Below are 14,727 nucleotides of genomic sequence, written 5' to 3' on the forward strand. Positions count from 1 at the left end.
GCATGGCATAAACACACGCATAGAAGGAAACAGGCAGTAACAACATGATTAATTGGGAAGGCTTTTTTTGGGCATCGCTATAGTTTACACTACAGTGCACAGCAGATGGAGGGAGTGGGAGGTACAGGCCCTGAAAATGTTGCAGATCTAGAGGTTTCACAGGTGTACCAAAGACATTTATAATAGAGCAAGAAGGATTGAGGCTCCTTGTGTGCGTGTGTGAGACTGCACATGGATGTGTGCAAATCTATTTTTGCTGCTGGGCCAGTCAGCAGGCCTGTCTTGGTGAGTCAGGGTGTATGTCGTGACAGTGACACACAGACACACTGACAGAGGAGATGGAGGGTCAGCCCGGTGCATCCTGGGAAAGGTCTTGGAAGTGCATAGCTTGACACAAGTGGACCTGATAGGTTGGGTTGTGCTTTGTTGTGGGTTAAACTCTGGCTAAAGGATTTTAATGAAAAACACTAGAAACTAGAAACTGATGCACCCCCTGACTTCATGTCATGCATATACCTCCTTGATGCTTCAGTGGTGTACTTTAATGTAATATACCCTCTTCAATTACTCTTCAGATCCTTTGGCAGGTTCATCATTACAGATTGGACATTTTGAGTATGTGATGTTGTCAACAGGACTGAAACAGTTCAGACACAACACGACGCACATTTTAGAGAGAAGAATGCAAAGAGTGAATATTTAACATCCGTTTTCAATTAGTTAATTTTGAAATAAGCAACCCTTCACGTGGCTCATGGTACAGTGTGACTTTGACAATTGTACAGGTGTAACCCAATCCAAAGAGGGGCAATAACTCTAATCTCAGGGTGCCCTGATGATGTTAAACCACATGCTACCTGAGGGGTGTTTCGTCTGCCATTTGATCCGATATTGAGTGAAACAAAAGTGTGAACAGGCTTCATCATAGAGATTCTCACATTGTCTTATATGATGCGTCTCAATGGGGATTGTATCTGAAAATGGTTCAACAATGGACCAGTCCTTCAGTGCGACTCTTCTCCTGTCCTCTCTTTTTAATTGCTGTGCTGTGCCATGCTGTGTTGGGACAGATTAATCAGTGTCAACTGGCCTTGCTTGTTCTCCCTCTCCCCTCCCTCTGTTTTCTCCCTCTCTTTATTTGGTTTTGTCTTTCTCTTCTCTTTTCCACCTTCCGTTCTCATATATCTGCCTTTGACTTTCTCTGACTATGCAGTTTTGTGTCACTTATGTGAATGCAGTGTCTTTTCTAAAGGGCACTGGAGGATATTTTATAGTGTCATTTGCCACTTAAGGAAGAAAAGCTATATGTATAGTTTACATGTTACAGTTGGAGAAATCTGTTAAACTCACATTGGATATACATGCGCTCACAGGCATGCACAGATCTCCTTGGTGATGCACCCTAAAAGAAACCTATAGTTATCATTAATGTAGGATGGAAATGGGGAAACAGCAAGCCTCTCCTAGAAATAGTCCAAGAAGTGTACAGATTAAACAAACAAAATGTAACGTGTTAATTAATGAGCTTTAGCTGTCCTGGTAAATGGATTTTACCTTTTGACGTAGCCAGGCTAGCTGTTTCCCTGTTTCCAGTCTTTTTGCTTAGCTAAGCTATCCTGCTACTGGCTGTAGTTTCATATTTACTGCACAGACATGAGAGGTATCGATCTTCTCATCTAAACTCTCAGCAAGGAATGAATATGTTAAAATGCTGAACTATCTACTCTACCTACTCGCTGTCACACCTGATCAACACTGTAGGCTACATTTGAATTTAGTTAGCTGAACAACTTAGCTTATTTTCTTATTATTTTAACAACCTAACTAGGAATGTAAACATTGTATTTCCAAGTTCTTTAATGACACAAAAAGTGTTCACATATTTGGAAGAGTCAGATTTTTGCACTGCATTGCATGACAAGAGCTTCCTCTCCTCTCCAGCCTGCCTTTTGCCCACACCTTGTCTCACTGCATTTTCAGGTCTTTTTCTGCAGCAGAAATTTCTCAAAGCTTTCACAGATGGCTGCCGCCTCAATATGAATATTTGATAGCCCTCATATATCTCCCTTGAGGGTAGTGAAATATTAAAACACTTTCTGGTGGTCGTTATGACTTCTCAGATGCTCCAAAAAATGGACTTCCTGATGAGAAGAGGAAAAAAAAATTTTTTTTTGATGTGACACTGTCAATATGTTTTTTAAATGTCTTCTCGTTTTATAACGTGTGATGTTTGCTGCTCTACCTGGCCAGAGTGTAGACTTTGGATCTGAGTGTTCACATATGTGCACCATTGATCTGCTGGGGGGTTCATTAACTCTGTCTGTGAATATGCAAATATTGGGATGGGGGCTGTGGAGTCCTGTGAAATAATGTTGCTGTTTTCTATTTTTTCTCTTTCCTCCTCTCTTTAATGTCCCTCAATACCAAGTACATTATATTATTTTTCTCTTTCAGCGGGATGCCAAGGGACAGTACCTGTTTGACCTCATCTGCCACCATCTCAACCTGCTGGAGAAGGACTACTTTGGCATTAGATATGTTGACCCAGACAAGCAGAGGGTGAGTATTAATTTTTAATAATAAACCCAATTAAATTTCAGTTTGATATAAGTCAGTTAAATCCAGTGGTTTTGCTGTGCTACTCTATGACCCATAATTTGGTCTCTTCTCCTTCTCTCCCCCTAATTTCCTCCCTTCTCATTTGTCTCTTTCATCTGAAGTATCTGAAATGATTTTAACAGTGAAACTATGTTCAAAAGGGGAAAACTTCACCATTAAACATTTTACAACTACCTCACATTTTATGGGGGAGTTACATACTGTGACAGCAACGGCATTTTTTAAAGTTTTTCCTCTTACAGTATACTCAATTTACTTTTTTGATCAATTGTGAGTACATATTAGTCATTTGTCCCCTTGGATTAAAAACTAGTTCACACAAACTACATCATTTGCTTCTTTGAATTACCTAATCATTTGTGCCCCCACGTTCACAAAGCAAATCTCTTATAAAATACATTTTATGTTGTCAAAGGTAATACAGCGTTTAACAGGCTGAGCTCAACTGAGGACAATAACACTATTTAAATGTAAATCTTAATAGGTCCAAGGAAACCCTGTGAAACTGATGCAATCTGTGGCGCTCTGTAGCTGGTCTGTACATTGTCCCAGTAAGTCTGTACCATTAACACTGGCTCTTAGAGCCAGGTTGCACTGGTCTAATTAGTCTTTTTTTCCCTCTACATGAATATTCAGGACCGGTAGGTAGGCCTGTAGGTCAAGTATGCAAGCTGGCAAAAGTCCAACCTTTGAATGATATGAATATCAATCACACAAATTAACACAGTCCTTGGTGAATTTGCAGGGCTTGAACTGAGTATTTGTTAATCGTGCACTTTTGAACTGTGAATGAGATTACAAAGTTATCCACTTTTCAAATTCTCGCTGCATTTTAGTAGTTGACATCAGCCAGCTAAGAAACACTTTAAGAAAATGTAAATGCAGGTGTTGCTAAAAAAAATGTTAGTAATTAAAAGCTGACGTACTGTAGCATCATTGTGTTTTACAGTTAGTGTATTGCCCATTATTGTCAGCGTGTCATCATCTCACTGATTAGAGCCAGTTTCGCCTAGTGATTGTTTAGCACCGACAGAAAACAGCGCTCTCCTGATTGTCTTCCAAACAGCTTTCTTTCATCTCCTCTCTGCATGGTGACTGTGTTGGAGGGGGTCTAAATAAACAGAAGGGAAGGAGATGGGAGTAATTCTACTGTGCCTTCCAGCTATAGATTACAAGTCATCATGCTCAGCTGCTGAGCAATCAGAGCTCAGACTGACAGTCTAGCAGCTAAAGATTCAGTGTCCAAAGTGCAGGTCTTTACTTGTCTCTCTCTCCCTTTCAGCATTGGTTGGAGTTTACAAAGTCAATTGCCAAACAGATGAAATGTAAGTATTTCGTTTAACATGCTGATGGTTAAATCCAAATGTCCAAATTTGACCAGAATAATAAACCTTCAAGAAAAGATCAGCTAAACACATCATGTAAAAATGACAAAAATAGATGACAATAGATTTTAAATGTTGAATATGTCATGGTGGTGAAATGTCTTTCCTCCCCAGCCCAGCCTCCGTTCACCATGTGTCTGCGTGTCAAGTTTTACCCCCCCGACCCTGCTGCCCTGAAAGAGGAAATCACCAGGTAAGATTTCAAGATAGCTGGGTGGGCTGCAGGTGGGGAGGGTGGAGTTGACACTCTGACAGTCTTTGCCTCTCATGACTCTCTTTCTCTCCCACTGATGAAGTTTTAAGAGTGAGAGTTGTAACATGTTTACAAGTGAATTGTACAAATGACACCAGGGTTGAGCAATGTTTTAAAAGACTACTTCACTGATTTAGCAAGATCGCAATTCGTGGCAGCGTCACGTTTCACAAATAACTGTCGCTTGCAAATTCAGATACATTTGCAAGTCCTAAAGTGCTCTCTAATCTCATGCATGGGCCACAAGTATGCCTTTTTTTTAATTAGTGAAACGTGTCAAAATGAACAGAAGAGGAAATGATCTCACGTTGCAAATCATGGCTTGCGTGATGCAAATATGGTGAAACAGGCACCAGTGTTTTCTAAGGGGCTGAGTAAGCACACAGTTTTCTGAATCAAACATATGATCACAAACCTTTCCACATACAGCCAGAACAGCTTCAGACATCCTTCCGATATTTTTTTTCCTCTGGTGTTCCTCTGGTTATTCATTGCAGCTTCCTGTCGGTTTGTTTGACTACTCACTGCTGGTATAAAAAGGTCATGTGGAAAAAAGTGATGCTCTGGAGTGGACGGGAATTGGGAGCAATCACTTGACACGTGTTTTATATACCACAGCTATTTCAGCGAGAGGTCATGATGTGTGATTACACTGAGATGGGATTAGCAATTACAAGAGTCATAGGACAGAGAGGAAACGAGAAAAAATGGATCACAACCAGGCAACGTGAAAAGAAAATTACACTCTAGCATTTTCATTTGGAGCCAACCAAAACACACAAGAGAGCGCACAATGCTCTGTGTTCAGCCATGAAGTCCATTTTGTTTTTAGTGAAGTAGTGAGGCTTGATGTTAAAATGTCAAACATTATTACATTATCAAAACCAGAAATTCATAGATTTCCTATGAATAAACTTCCTACGCTCAGCTAGGGACGATTACATCATACATCACTACTTTTTGGGAAGTCATAACCTCCATATAAAAACGCTGACAGCGCAAAGCTAAATGGCAGATATAAAATAAAATCTCTGGAGAGTTTATTGAACCAAAGGGGATGTCTCCATCTTCTGCCTTTCTATTAACTTCCTTGTCTCATAAAATCAGATCAAAAGAAGTCTCATGTTTTACTATTATTATTTTATGCCTCTGCAACTGACTTTTAGATAATTGAAAAATGAAGAAGAGCACTGCAGCTTAATAGACGTTTTAAAGAATAATATTGGCTTTTGTATGAATGAGAATCCTTTCAGTACATACGTCTCAGGTCTGAAGCAATCCTTACTTTACTGAGTAAAAAACTGGGGAAATGAAATAGTTAAATTAGATAGATTTTCAAAGGTGGAAATATATCTTCAGCTTGCCTTCTTTATTATCAAGTGAAAATGACCATTTATAAGTAATCTGAAGTACAGTATCTTAAGTATTGAAAAGGCATGTATTGATGCAGGTGCAAAAGGAAAAAACACAAGTTTAATTGCATAACAGCATCCAGAGCTCAGCAGTGAGTTCGTGTGCAGGAGGATTTGAGTATTCCCTTTTTTGCATAAGCTGCAGTGTCATGAGGCTCCTCACTACCACTGTACTGTGTGTGGCATCCTTGACAGCTGAACAAACTGCTGTGAGGAGTGAGCCAGAGAGCTACTGAGCGCACGGATCCCTGTAAATCACATCCCTCGACTGGTTGCCACGCAGTGAAATCTCTTATTTCGCAATCCAGCTCTTCTCAATAGAGCAGAGCATCGGCAAGGGGAGCCTCTCCATCCTCCACCATCTGTTCTGACTGGCTCTCACAGACACACAAATGCATAGTAGATGAGCAAAAACATGAAAGGTAACAACATTGTGCGTAGATTCTTTATGTTGCTTTTAGCTTTTAATTTTCTTTATCAACAAGGTGGTGGCAGGGTCCAGAAGGATCCCTATGTCCTCTGCTGAAGTGCCCTTGTGCAGCTCCAAGAGTTGCTACCAGCTGCAGGGTGAGACTGTTTAACTGAACATAAACACATTGTAGGGAATAAATGAAGCTTAACACTGCATCTATGATTACATGTAAATTAACCCAGTGTGTAACTTACATACAACTTAAATGACAGACATCAGATGATCACTTCAGCATTCCGTAATGTAAAAAATGGCTTAATATGCACCCTGACTCTGCTCTGACATTTTTCATAGCAACGCTTCGTGCTGCTATACTATTTATTGCTTTGCTGCTTGGAGAGAAGCCGAATGAATGAATGAATGCTGGGCGGGAAAATTGACACAAGAGTGATCTCTGGATGTTGTGGACGAGACCAGGCGACTGAGTTGCTCCCACTGGAAATCAGCGCAAACCAGCAGCCATATTTAAAATCATCATGAATTTTGATTATGCTTTAGTTCGAGTTCTGCCTCTAGGTTGGCTGCACGTCCCGCGTCTAATGTTTCAATGGAAACCTTGCCAATCATACGTTCATTTAATTTTTTCTAAATTGCAATTGCAGATTCATTATAAAAGGGTTGTGAAAGGGCACTAGAGTAATGGAGTTGCTTGCTACATTTCACTGTAGCTTATCTGTAATAACCACAAGTAATCACAGGGCACCTGCCTCATAAGCTATCATTATATATTTATTTTTTGTTTCTAAGAACAGCATCTTGCTCAGTAACCCATTTACGTATATATGCTCGTGATTTTTTTATCATATTTTTTAGATCAGCTGGTCGGTCCACCACTTTGGTCCATGCTGAAATATCTCGACTACAGGATGGATTACTACTGACTTTAATTATCCCCTTTTCCTTTTGACTTTTCCTCTAGCGCCCCCAGCAGATCAAAGTTAAGATCTAATGGATAGAGCTTTGGTGATTCCCTGACTTTCACGAATAAGGTGTCCCTCGAGCCACACCTGCAGCCTCAAGGGACACCTTACTTTTAAGTTCTAAACACTCAGCCATGTGTGCTCCCAAGAAAAGGAACGTCAATATTGATCCTATTTAAATAATGACCCAAATCAGTTTCTTTGTGTTCCGCTCCACAGATATCTCGTCTTCCTGCAGGTCAAGAGGGATCTCTACCACGGTCGCCTCCTGTGCAAGACATCAGATGCCGCTTTGCTGGCTGCCTACATATTACAAGGTATGAAAAAGTCACATAGAAAACGCTGCAAAGCCTTCAACAAGACTAGTGCACCGTTTTATTTTATTAAATCAAACTCTCAAACAAGCACAAATGACCTCACACTAGGCAGACATTGCAACCTTGACCAGAAAGCCAAGCAGTGTCATGGTGTCCTCTGACTGGTGCATTTTAGCCAATTCAATGTTATATCTCACACGTTGTTTCGATCGGAAATTACGTGATTTAATTTCATCACTCCAAACTACAACTGTAAATAAATGACCGACCGAATGTATTTGATATTCATAATGTTTGTGAGTGTGCGTAGACATCATAGTCTTTATGATTTCCATATGACCCTGGCTTGTTAATAAGCACTTGTCAGCTGTGTTCCGTGTGTGTGGTTGTGTGTGTTTGTGCACTCACGTTCTGCCCTATATGTGCTTTACTGTGTGGGTGTGTGCAAATGTGCAAGCCGAGTGCTCAGAGGTTGAATGCTCACACTGCTCTCATTCTTGTTTGATGGGGACCTTGAAAATTTGAATTTGTTGTTTTTATCTTAAATGGAAAATTCAAATTTGAATAGCTGTAAGCACCATAGAAAGCAATTTAGACACAATTGTTACTTAAAAATTCCCTTTGAAACTATCTGACAGGTTTGTAAAAAGTTGATAGTTTTGGAAGATATCAGGTTTCCATTTGACAGGCTCCTTTGGGTGTCAGGCTCATCAACACACAGAGAGGTGAGATGCATGAAGGAACAGTTTCCCTGCCACACAGCATGCCAACCAGCTATCCTGCCAGCCTTTCTCTCAGTACATCCCTGAATCTAAATGTTCGCGGGTGTCTCCTCGTGGCCCGAAACACTGCAAGCGTCAATATATTGGAAGAAATTGGCCGATATTGGCTTGCTTGTAATACCTATCTTTGCAGGGTTATATCTGTCTGTTTACAGGTAGTGTAGAGAGTGGTGAAGAGTGGCAATACCAGTTTAGTTCAATCTTAAGTCTTTGTCATTTTTCCTTGCCAAATCAGTGGCTGCCTGAGCCGTCCCTTTCTCTGGCTTATAATAAGCACTCTTCGTCACTGACAACATGTCAGAAAATGTGAATCCATAATGTCTGTTCCCCGCATAAACTGGAGTCTAAGATTCTGTTTCCAACCACAGTGGCTGCCTGAGCAGTACAGTGCTCCCCAGGAAGCAGGCAAGTAGCCAAACTCTCCATGTTGTTCCTCCACCGTCTGCAATCTGATGTGAGTGGTTAGTAAACCAGGCTGCTGAAGCTGAATGCAGAAAACACTGTTGGGTATTTGTGATGGTACATACAGATGTGCCACACAAATAACTGATGCATGGTGACAAGGTTACAAATGGGCAAAGAGTTCTTTTTAAGATAAAGTGGAGAAGTTATTGGCCCATAGACATTTATGATGTACTCATGTATGTTCTTAAAAGATCTGGTAAATGGCAAGTATAAGATGTAGGACTGCTGTTTATAGAGGTTTCACCTTTATTAACTAAAACAGTCCTTGCTGGACTCAGCGTCAGCTGGTATGCAAGTCTTTTAAGTTATGTGGATCTTTGTCAGTTCGAGGTTGAGTGTTGGAGCTCCTGCTGATCAGCCCTGGACTTTTCTGTATGAACATTCATTGATGCTTTTGTGTGAGCCTTTTTTGTGCACAGGTACATTCAAAACCTTGACCTCTTGGTCTTTGCCTTGTGTGCTCTGCAGATTTGTACTGTGGGCTTTTTTTCTTTTTGTGTCTTTATTCTGAGGCATTGTCTTTGACTACAGTACTGACTCCGTTTTCAGGACAACCACATACTAAAGTGGCAAAGTGCCCTTGATGCAGTAATTCATTGCAAAGATGAAATTTAATACATTTGATAATAAGAAAAGAGAGAAATTGTTTTTCATATCAATTTCAGATTTTATGCAATGCGTGAATCTATGCTATGAATCATTTGCTCATTGAACACTTGTTAGGTATGCATCACATATCATTTAAATGTTCAGGTGTTGTTGCATACTTCTAGTACTTGCAGCCAATGACAGCTATGAGGTTTGGAAAGGTAATTCCATTTGAAATGATGTAAGTGGATTAAAAAGCCATCATCAAACAAACCTTTCCTTTCCCTTGCTGTGTCTTTTTTTCTCCCATTTTCCAGCTGAAATTGGTGACTACGACCCTGGGAAACACCCAGAGGGCTACAGCTCCAAGTTCCAGTTCTTCCCCAAACACTCAGAGAAGTTGGAGCGGCGGATTGCTGAGATCCACAAGACTGAGTTGATGTAAGGTGACACTCGTCCATGTCCCTGTGTACCTGTGTACTCCCTCACTTCCATAGCAGCCACAGCAGGCATCACAGAGGCACACCTAACTGTCGGTCCTGCACACAGAACTCGTATAGTGCATCTTCAGTTCATAGGTCTGTTCATGGGTGCAACACTGATGCAGTTGGTTTGAGTTGTAGTGTATTCCTAATGTTTGTATTATAGTGGGATGGAGGAAGTTCTGAATCAAAAGCAGTGATGAAGAGTAGCATAGCATACTGTATATTGAGATGGAAGTAAAATTAAGTTTTTGACTCAGTCCAACCAAAAGTCATTTCAAGACATCTCACATTCAGAACACATCTGCCAGTAATCTGATAAGATATGCAGAGCTATAGGTTTGAAGTTTCATAGCTGCTTAATGTGCTGAGTTTTCACTTCTGTTGATTTGGTTTGTGTGTGTGTGTGTGTGTGTGTGTGTGTGTGTGTGTGTGTGTGTGTGTGTGTGTTGGTTTCTTTTTGATATTGTGTTGTTTAAAAAGCTCTAAAGACTTGCCTACCCACCTCTGCAAAAAAAAAGATGTTCATGCACAGGTTCAGTACAGACTCTGACTACTACACATTGAATATTGGCCTGGCTGTTGAACCCACCAGTCTGCAGCATCCTCCAGTATTTGGCCGGCAGGGTGCTCCCTACAATCGCCAGTTTTTTAGCCCTGCCTCAGGCAAACAGTGGCCAGAAGCCGGTGCCCTGGCAGCCACAATGGTTTGGTGAACTTGAGGCTGTTCCCTGTAGTGGTGCTGACAGTTCAAAGAGACTGGGCACAGTTCACACAACTTTTTTACACTTTTTCTTGTGGGATGTTTCTGGACCTTTGTCCAAGTTTGTGCTCTCTTTTGACCACTTCGAGAGAACTTGGGCTGCTGGGATGCTGCATCTTTTTGCAGTAAAAGGTCAGTTGCAATGGTGGGGGAGTTGGATGTTATTCTCTCTCCCATATACAGCCGGTGATGACCAGTGTGTTGGACAGGTCTGAGGTTGGGATGTCACAGTACCCATTCAATCTTCCACATAGTGTGAGACACTTTCCCCCTTCCCTGGTCCATGTTTTTGCACTTCCTGCTTGCTAAGTTAGACTACCTTTGGATTATGTGTCTCCAGGATGGTAGTTATTTTATGCTCCCCTAGGTGCAACGTCTGTATTATGCCCAGGGACTGATATGAATTTGTGGTAATCATGTTAAGCTGACGTTAATTTGCCTTTTGGGCCTTAAAGTAGAAGGGCACAGAGAGTGCGGGCCAAGGTCACAGCCATGTGTCACAGCAGGTAGTGGAAGCCTCTGGCTATTTGCCCCCTTTAGCCTGTAGAGCCTTTTCAAAGGCGAAGCTGGTGTGAAATAGAATAAGGTTACACACAGTAACCCTTGTACGGTGAGCACACCCTGTACAAACAGTTCTAACCTTGTTATCATGCTACTCCTACAGTGGATGACTTCATGGTTGATGGGTTAGGGTACAACAGCCAATGTACTGTAGGAGGTTGGCAGGACTGTTTTAATTGGCCGAACCATTACTTGTAAATTCCAGTGTGCAGAGGTGAGCTCTACCTGTGCTCATAGATCTTAGGTTATAATGTGTAACCTTTGTTTGATTCATTAGCAGATAATTAACTTGAATCAACCCTGTTTGTTAGTAGAACCTTCGTATTTTCCTCGGGTCTCACACACACACACACACACACACACACACACACACACACCAGGCGAAACATACACACACAGTATATACAACTCATGTGGACACAGGCACTGGTTAGAGATTTGATCCTACACTGCCCTCTATCGCTCATTTCCGCCTTCTTGTTTGACAGTTTTGAACAATCACATTCATAAAACAGCAGACCGATTTTGAATCCTTTATTTCTTTTGGTCATTACCCATGCTCTGAATACAACAGCTGTAAGATGATTAGTTACTGCTTTGGTCTTTGGCTTGGGACAAATAGCATCAGCCGGGTGTCTTTGTCAGCTTTAGCGTCATTCTTTCGACACAATGATCATATTTAATTATCAGAAGATAGATTGCTGCTCAGATTTTTCCTGGCAGATAAACATTCTCTGCTGGAGCACTGGATGAAGATAGTAATTCAAAAGTGATGCGCTATAATAATAATAATAATAATACATCATGAGTGCTTTTTAGGTTCACTAAATGATTGCTGATGAAGAGCCGGTGGTCCCCAGCTTCTTAGGCAAGACATTTTTTGTATGTAGCACATACAAACTTCTTTGTATTTCAGGGTCTAAACATCATTCATTTCACCCAGTTATCCCTGCATCATCTCTGTGGGCCACTGTGCATCTTATTGACAAAACATGACAAATGGGCTGTATTTGCAAAGGACACAGTAAATCCTCTGGACACTCTAATCAGCAAGCCATAGGTTTTATGCTTGTGAGGTCAAGGGTTCAGGTCCAAAATTATGATGTCCTTCTACAATCTCTTCGGTTTGAGTTTATTTATCAAGAAAGAGCACAAACCTTTAATCAAATGGTGTCCTCTCAGTTGACAGATGCTTGTGACAGAAACCAGTCAGCTGACTTGCAGTTTTCTTTTCTCCCAGAGGTCAGAGTCCTGAAACGTCAGAGCTCAACTTCCTGCAGAAGGCTCAGATGCTGGAGACGTACGGAGTGGATCCTCATCCATGCAAGGTGGTCTTTACAAAACACATCAGCTTATGCTTAATGTGCAATTTGATGCAATGGCTCATTCTGTATGCTTTTTGAGTAAATGTGAGATGAACTATAGAGTGAATCACAGAATGAATTTGTAATGTCTTGAAGTGTGAAATTTACAAGAAAATGCAATCTCACTGTCATTTAAAAGACTGATTCTACGATAACATGAAAAACATGGCTTTGTGTGCCTGTAGGATGTATCCGGCAACCCAGCTTTTCTGGCTTTTACTCCTTTTGGATTCACTGTGCTGCAAGGGAACAGGAGGGTCCATTTCCTCAAATGGTGAGTATAGACTGGACCTGATGCTAGATAATAACTATATTTAGATTAAAGGTCACAGCATTTGTGTACGTGTGTGCTCACTAATGTGAGAAGACTTTGTAGCCATTTGTGGATAGAAAAAGTAAATTCCAAAAGCAGGCAGAAATATTTTAACAAGAAATGAGATGGAAAAGACTTTCATGAACATACATCCTCCCTTAATTAACAGCTTGTACAAAGTAAAGTGCCAGCTAACTCAACAAGCTGCTTAACGTTGTTAAGTCCAAATTTTCCAAGTTTTTATGTCAATAAAACACACAGCAAGTGATCTAGTACAACTAAGCTACACTCTTCTTCTAAATAACATAACAAATGCTTCAGAGCATGTTGTCTAAGGTGCTAGCAAAAGAAGAAGAAATAATAAATAAATAAATAATCCAAGTCCTCTGAATCCAAACTATTACATTGTTGTTCCAAACATCTCATATTTGTGTCTAGATTTAAATTCCCAATCCTACAGGGATCAAATATAATAATGCAATACACCCTATTGGCTATTAAAGTAGTTCCAAATATCTTACGTGCAACTTTGTGGGAAAATAATCAGAGATTTGGTGTTTGCATACAGTTTTCAAATGATCACGACAGAGTTGAAACAGAGTGCAATGAATTTGTCTTGAGAGAATAAATTTAATTTTAACACTTCTGATTCTGAGCCATATGGTTCAAGAGCCAAAAATCCAAACAAAAATATGAAGCTTTTGGCTCCTAATTAAACTCACACCAATCCTTCAGAAACAGCGCCGTGTGTGTTTGGTGTCATTTGTCATTATGTGCAGTGTCATGATAGAAGGTCATATGATGCCTTCAGACCATTCACCATTCACCATTCACGTTACAAAAGAAGCTTTAAATGTATTAAGAAAATCTCCAGACAACCACATACATTCACCACTCTATGAATTATGATCATTTGTATATTTAGTGTAAAAGCCACTAAGAGTTGTAATCGCCTGGTGAGCAGCTTTCGTGTGAAATGATGACCTGCCATTTTTAGACACCACCATTGTTTAAAACATCCATGGTATGTGATGCAGTGGGAACAACGTGTTCATTCATCTGCAAATTTAGTGAAATCTGAGGCAAAGGAGTCCAAAAGAAACAAGAAGTGACCAGTGATCCATACAAGAGGATATTAGGAACCTTATCAAGACAGCTGAGTCAACCAGCTGTGAAGCTGCACTCTCAGAACTTGTTTGGAGTTATGTTGTTGTAGTTTTTTAAATCTCTTGCATGACTAGAATCAATGTGTCTAGACTTTTCAACACTGTTGGCATTATTAATTTGCCTCCAGCCACAATTAATATTTTACCACCTTTATCCATTTCTGTCTCTGTATTTCTCCATCCATCTCTCTCTTTGCTCTATTATTTGTTCTTTTTTATTTCTCTATATTTTGCCCTCTTGCTTCTTCTGTTGATGTTTGTCTGTTTATCATTTTCCTGTGTTCCTGTCTCTGTATCTCAAACTCAGGGAGGAGGTGACCAAACTCAAGTTTGAAGCAAAGACATTCCATATATATGCAAATCAGAAGGAGGTATGTGTGTGTGCATTATTAAAACGTTGCCTTTTCTAGCCTGTGGAGCTCAGGAAGTTAAATGAGTGTGATGTTGGTTTATGCATGGAGACACTGCCACTGCGGAGACGATGTAATCTATCTTTAATAGTGAAGTAAACAGGAAAGGATTGGACAGAAATGTGTGTTAGCCATGAGACAAAAGAGCAAAGTAAAGGCACTGTTTGGGAATTGGTTAATATGCTGTATGTTCTACAGGACTGTGCAGACATTTTCTCTTCACATGATAATGTCTTGGAAATCACCCTAAGGTGTCTGGTTGAAGTATGATTGTCATATATAATGTATGCATGAATTACTGTACTGGACTTTACAGGATAAGAAGATCATACTGACATACTTTGCACCTACACCTGAGGCCTGTAAGCATCTGTGGAAGTGTGGAGTCGAGAATCAGGCCTTCTACAAGTGAGTCACAAGACCTGAAGCACAAAACTGCGGAAAGGACATCATTC

At 40.5% G+C, this 14,727-nt stretch overlaps 1 protein-coding gene across 1 annotated transcript in view; it reads left to right on the forward strand.

Annotated features, from left to right (window-relative positions):
• LOC139283542 (FERM domain-containing protein 5-like) overlaps positions 1-14,727 on the forward strand; it is a 59,215-nt gene that overhangs the window by 40,352 nt on the left and 4,136 nt on the right. The window contains exons 2-10 of the mRNA XM_070903545.1: positions 2,455-2,559; positions 3,902-3,944; positions 4,119-4,197; positions 7,281-7,378; positions 9,531-9,654; positions 12,260-12,347; positions 12,569-12,657; positions 14,170-14,233; positions 14,589-14,680. Of these exons, the coding sequence (XP_070759646.1) occupies positions 2,455-2,559; positions 3,902-3,944; positions 4,119-4,197; positions 7,281-7,378; positions 9,531-9,654; positions 12,260-12,347; positions 12,569-12,657; positions 14,170-14,233; positions 14,589-14,680 (782 nt within the window). The remainder of the gene's footprint in view (positions 1-2,454; positions 2,560-3,901; positions 3,945-4,118; positions 4,198-7,280; positions 7,379-9,530; positions 9,655-12,259; positions 12,348-12,568; positions 12,658-14,169; positions 14,234-14,588; positions 14,681-14,727) is intronic.

Source organism: Enoplosus armatus, chromosome 1 (genome assembly GCF_043641665.1).
Source record: "Enoplosus armatus isolate fEnoArm2 chromosome 1, fEnoArm2.hap1, whole genome shotgun sequence".
Taxonomy (NCBI): Eukaryota; Metazoa; Chordata; class Actinopteri; order Centrarchiformes; family Enoplosidae; genus Enoplosus; species Enoplosus armatus.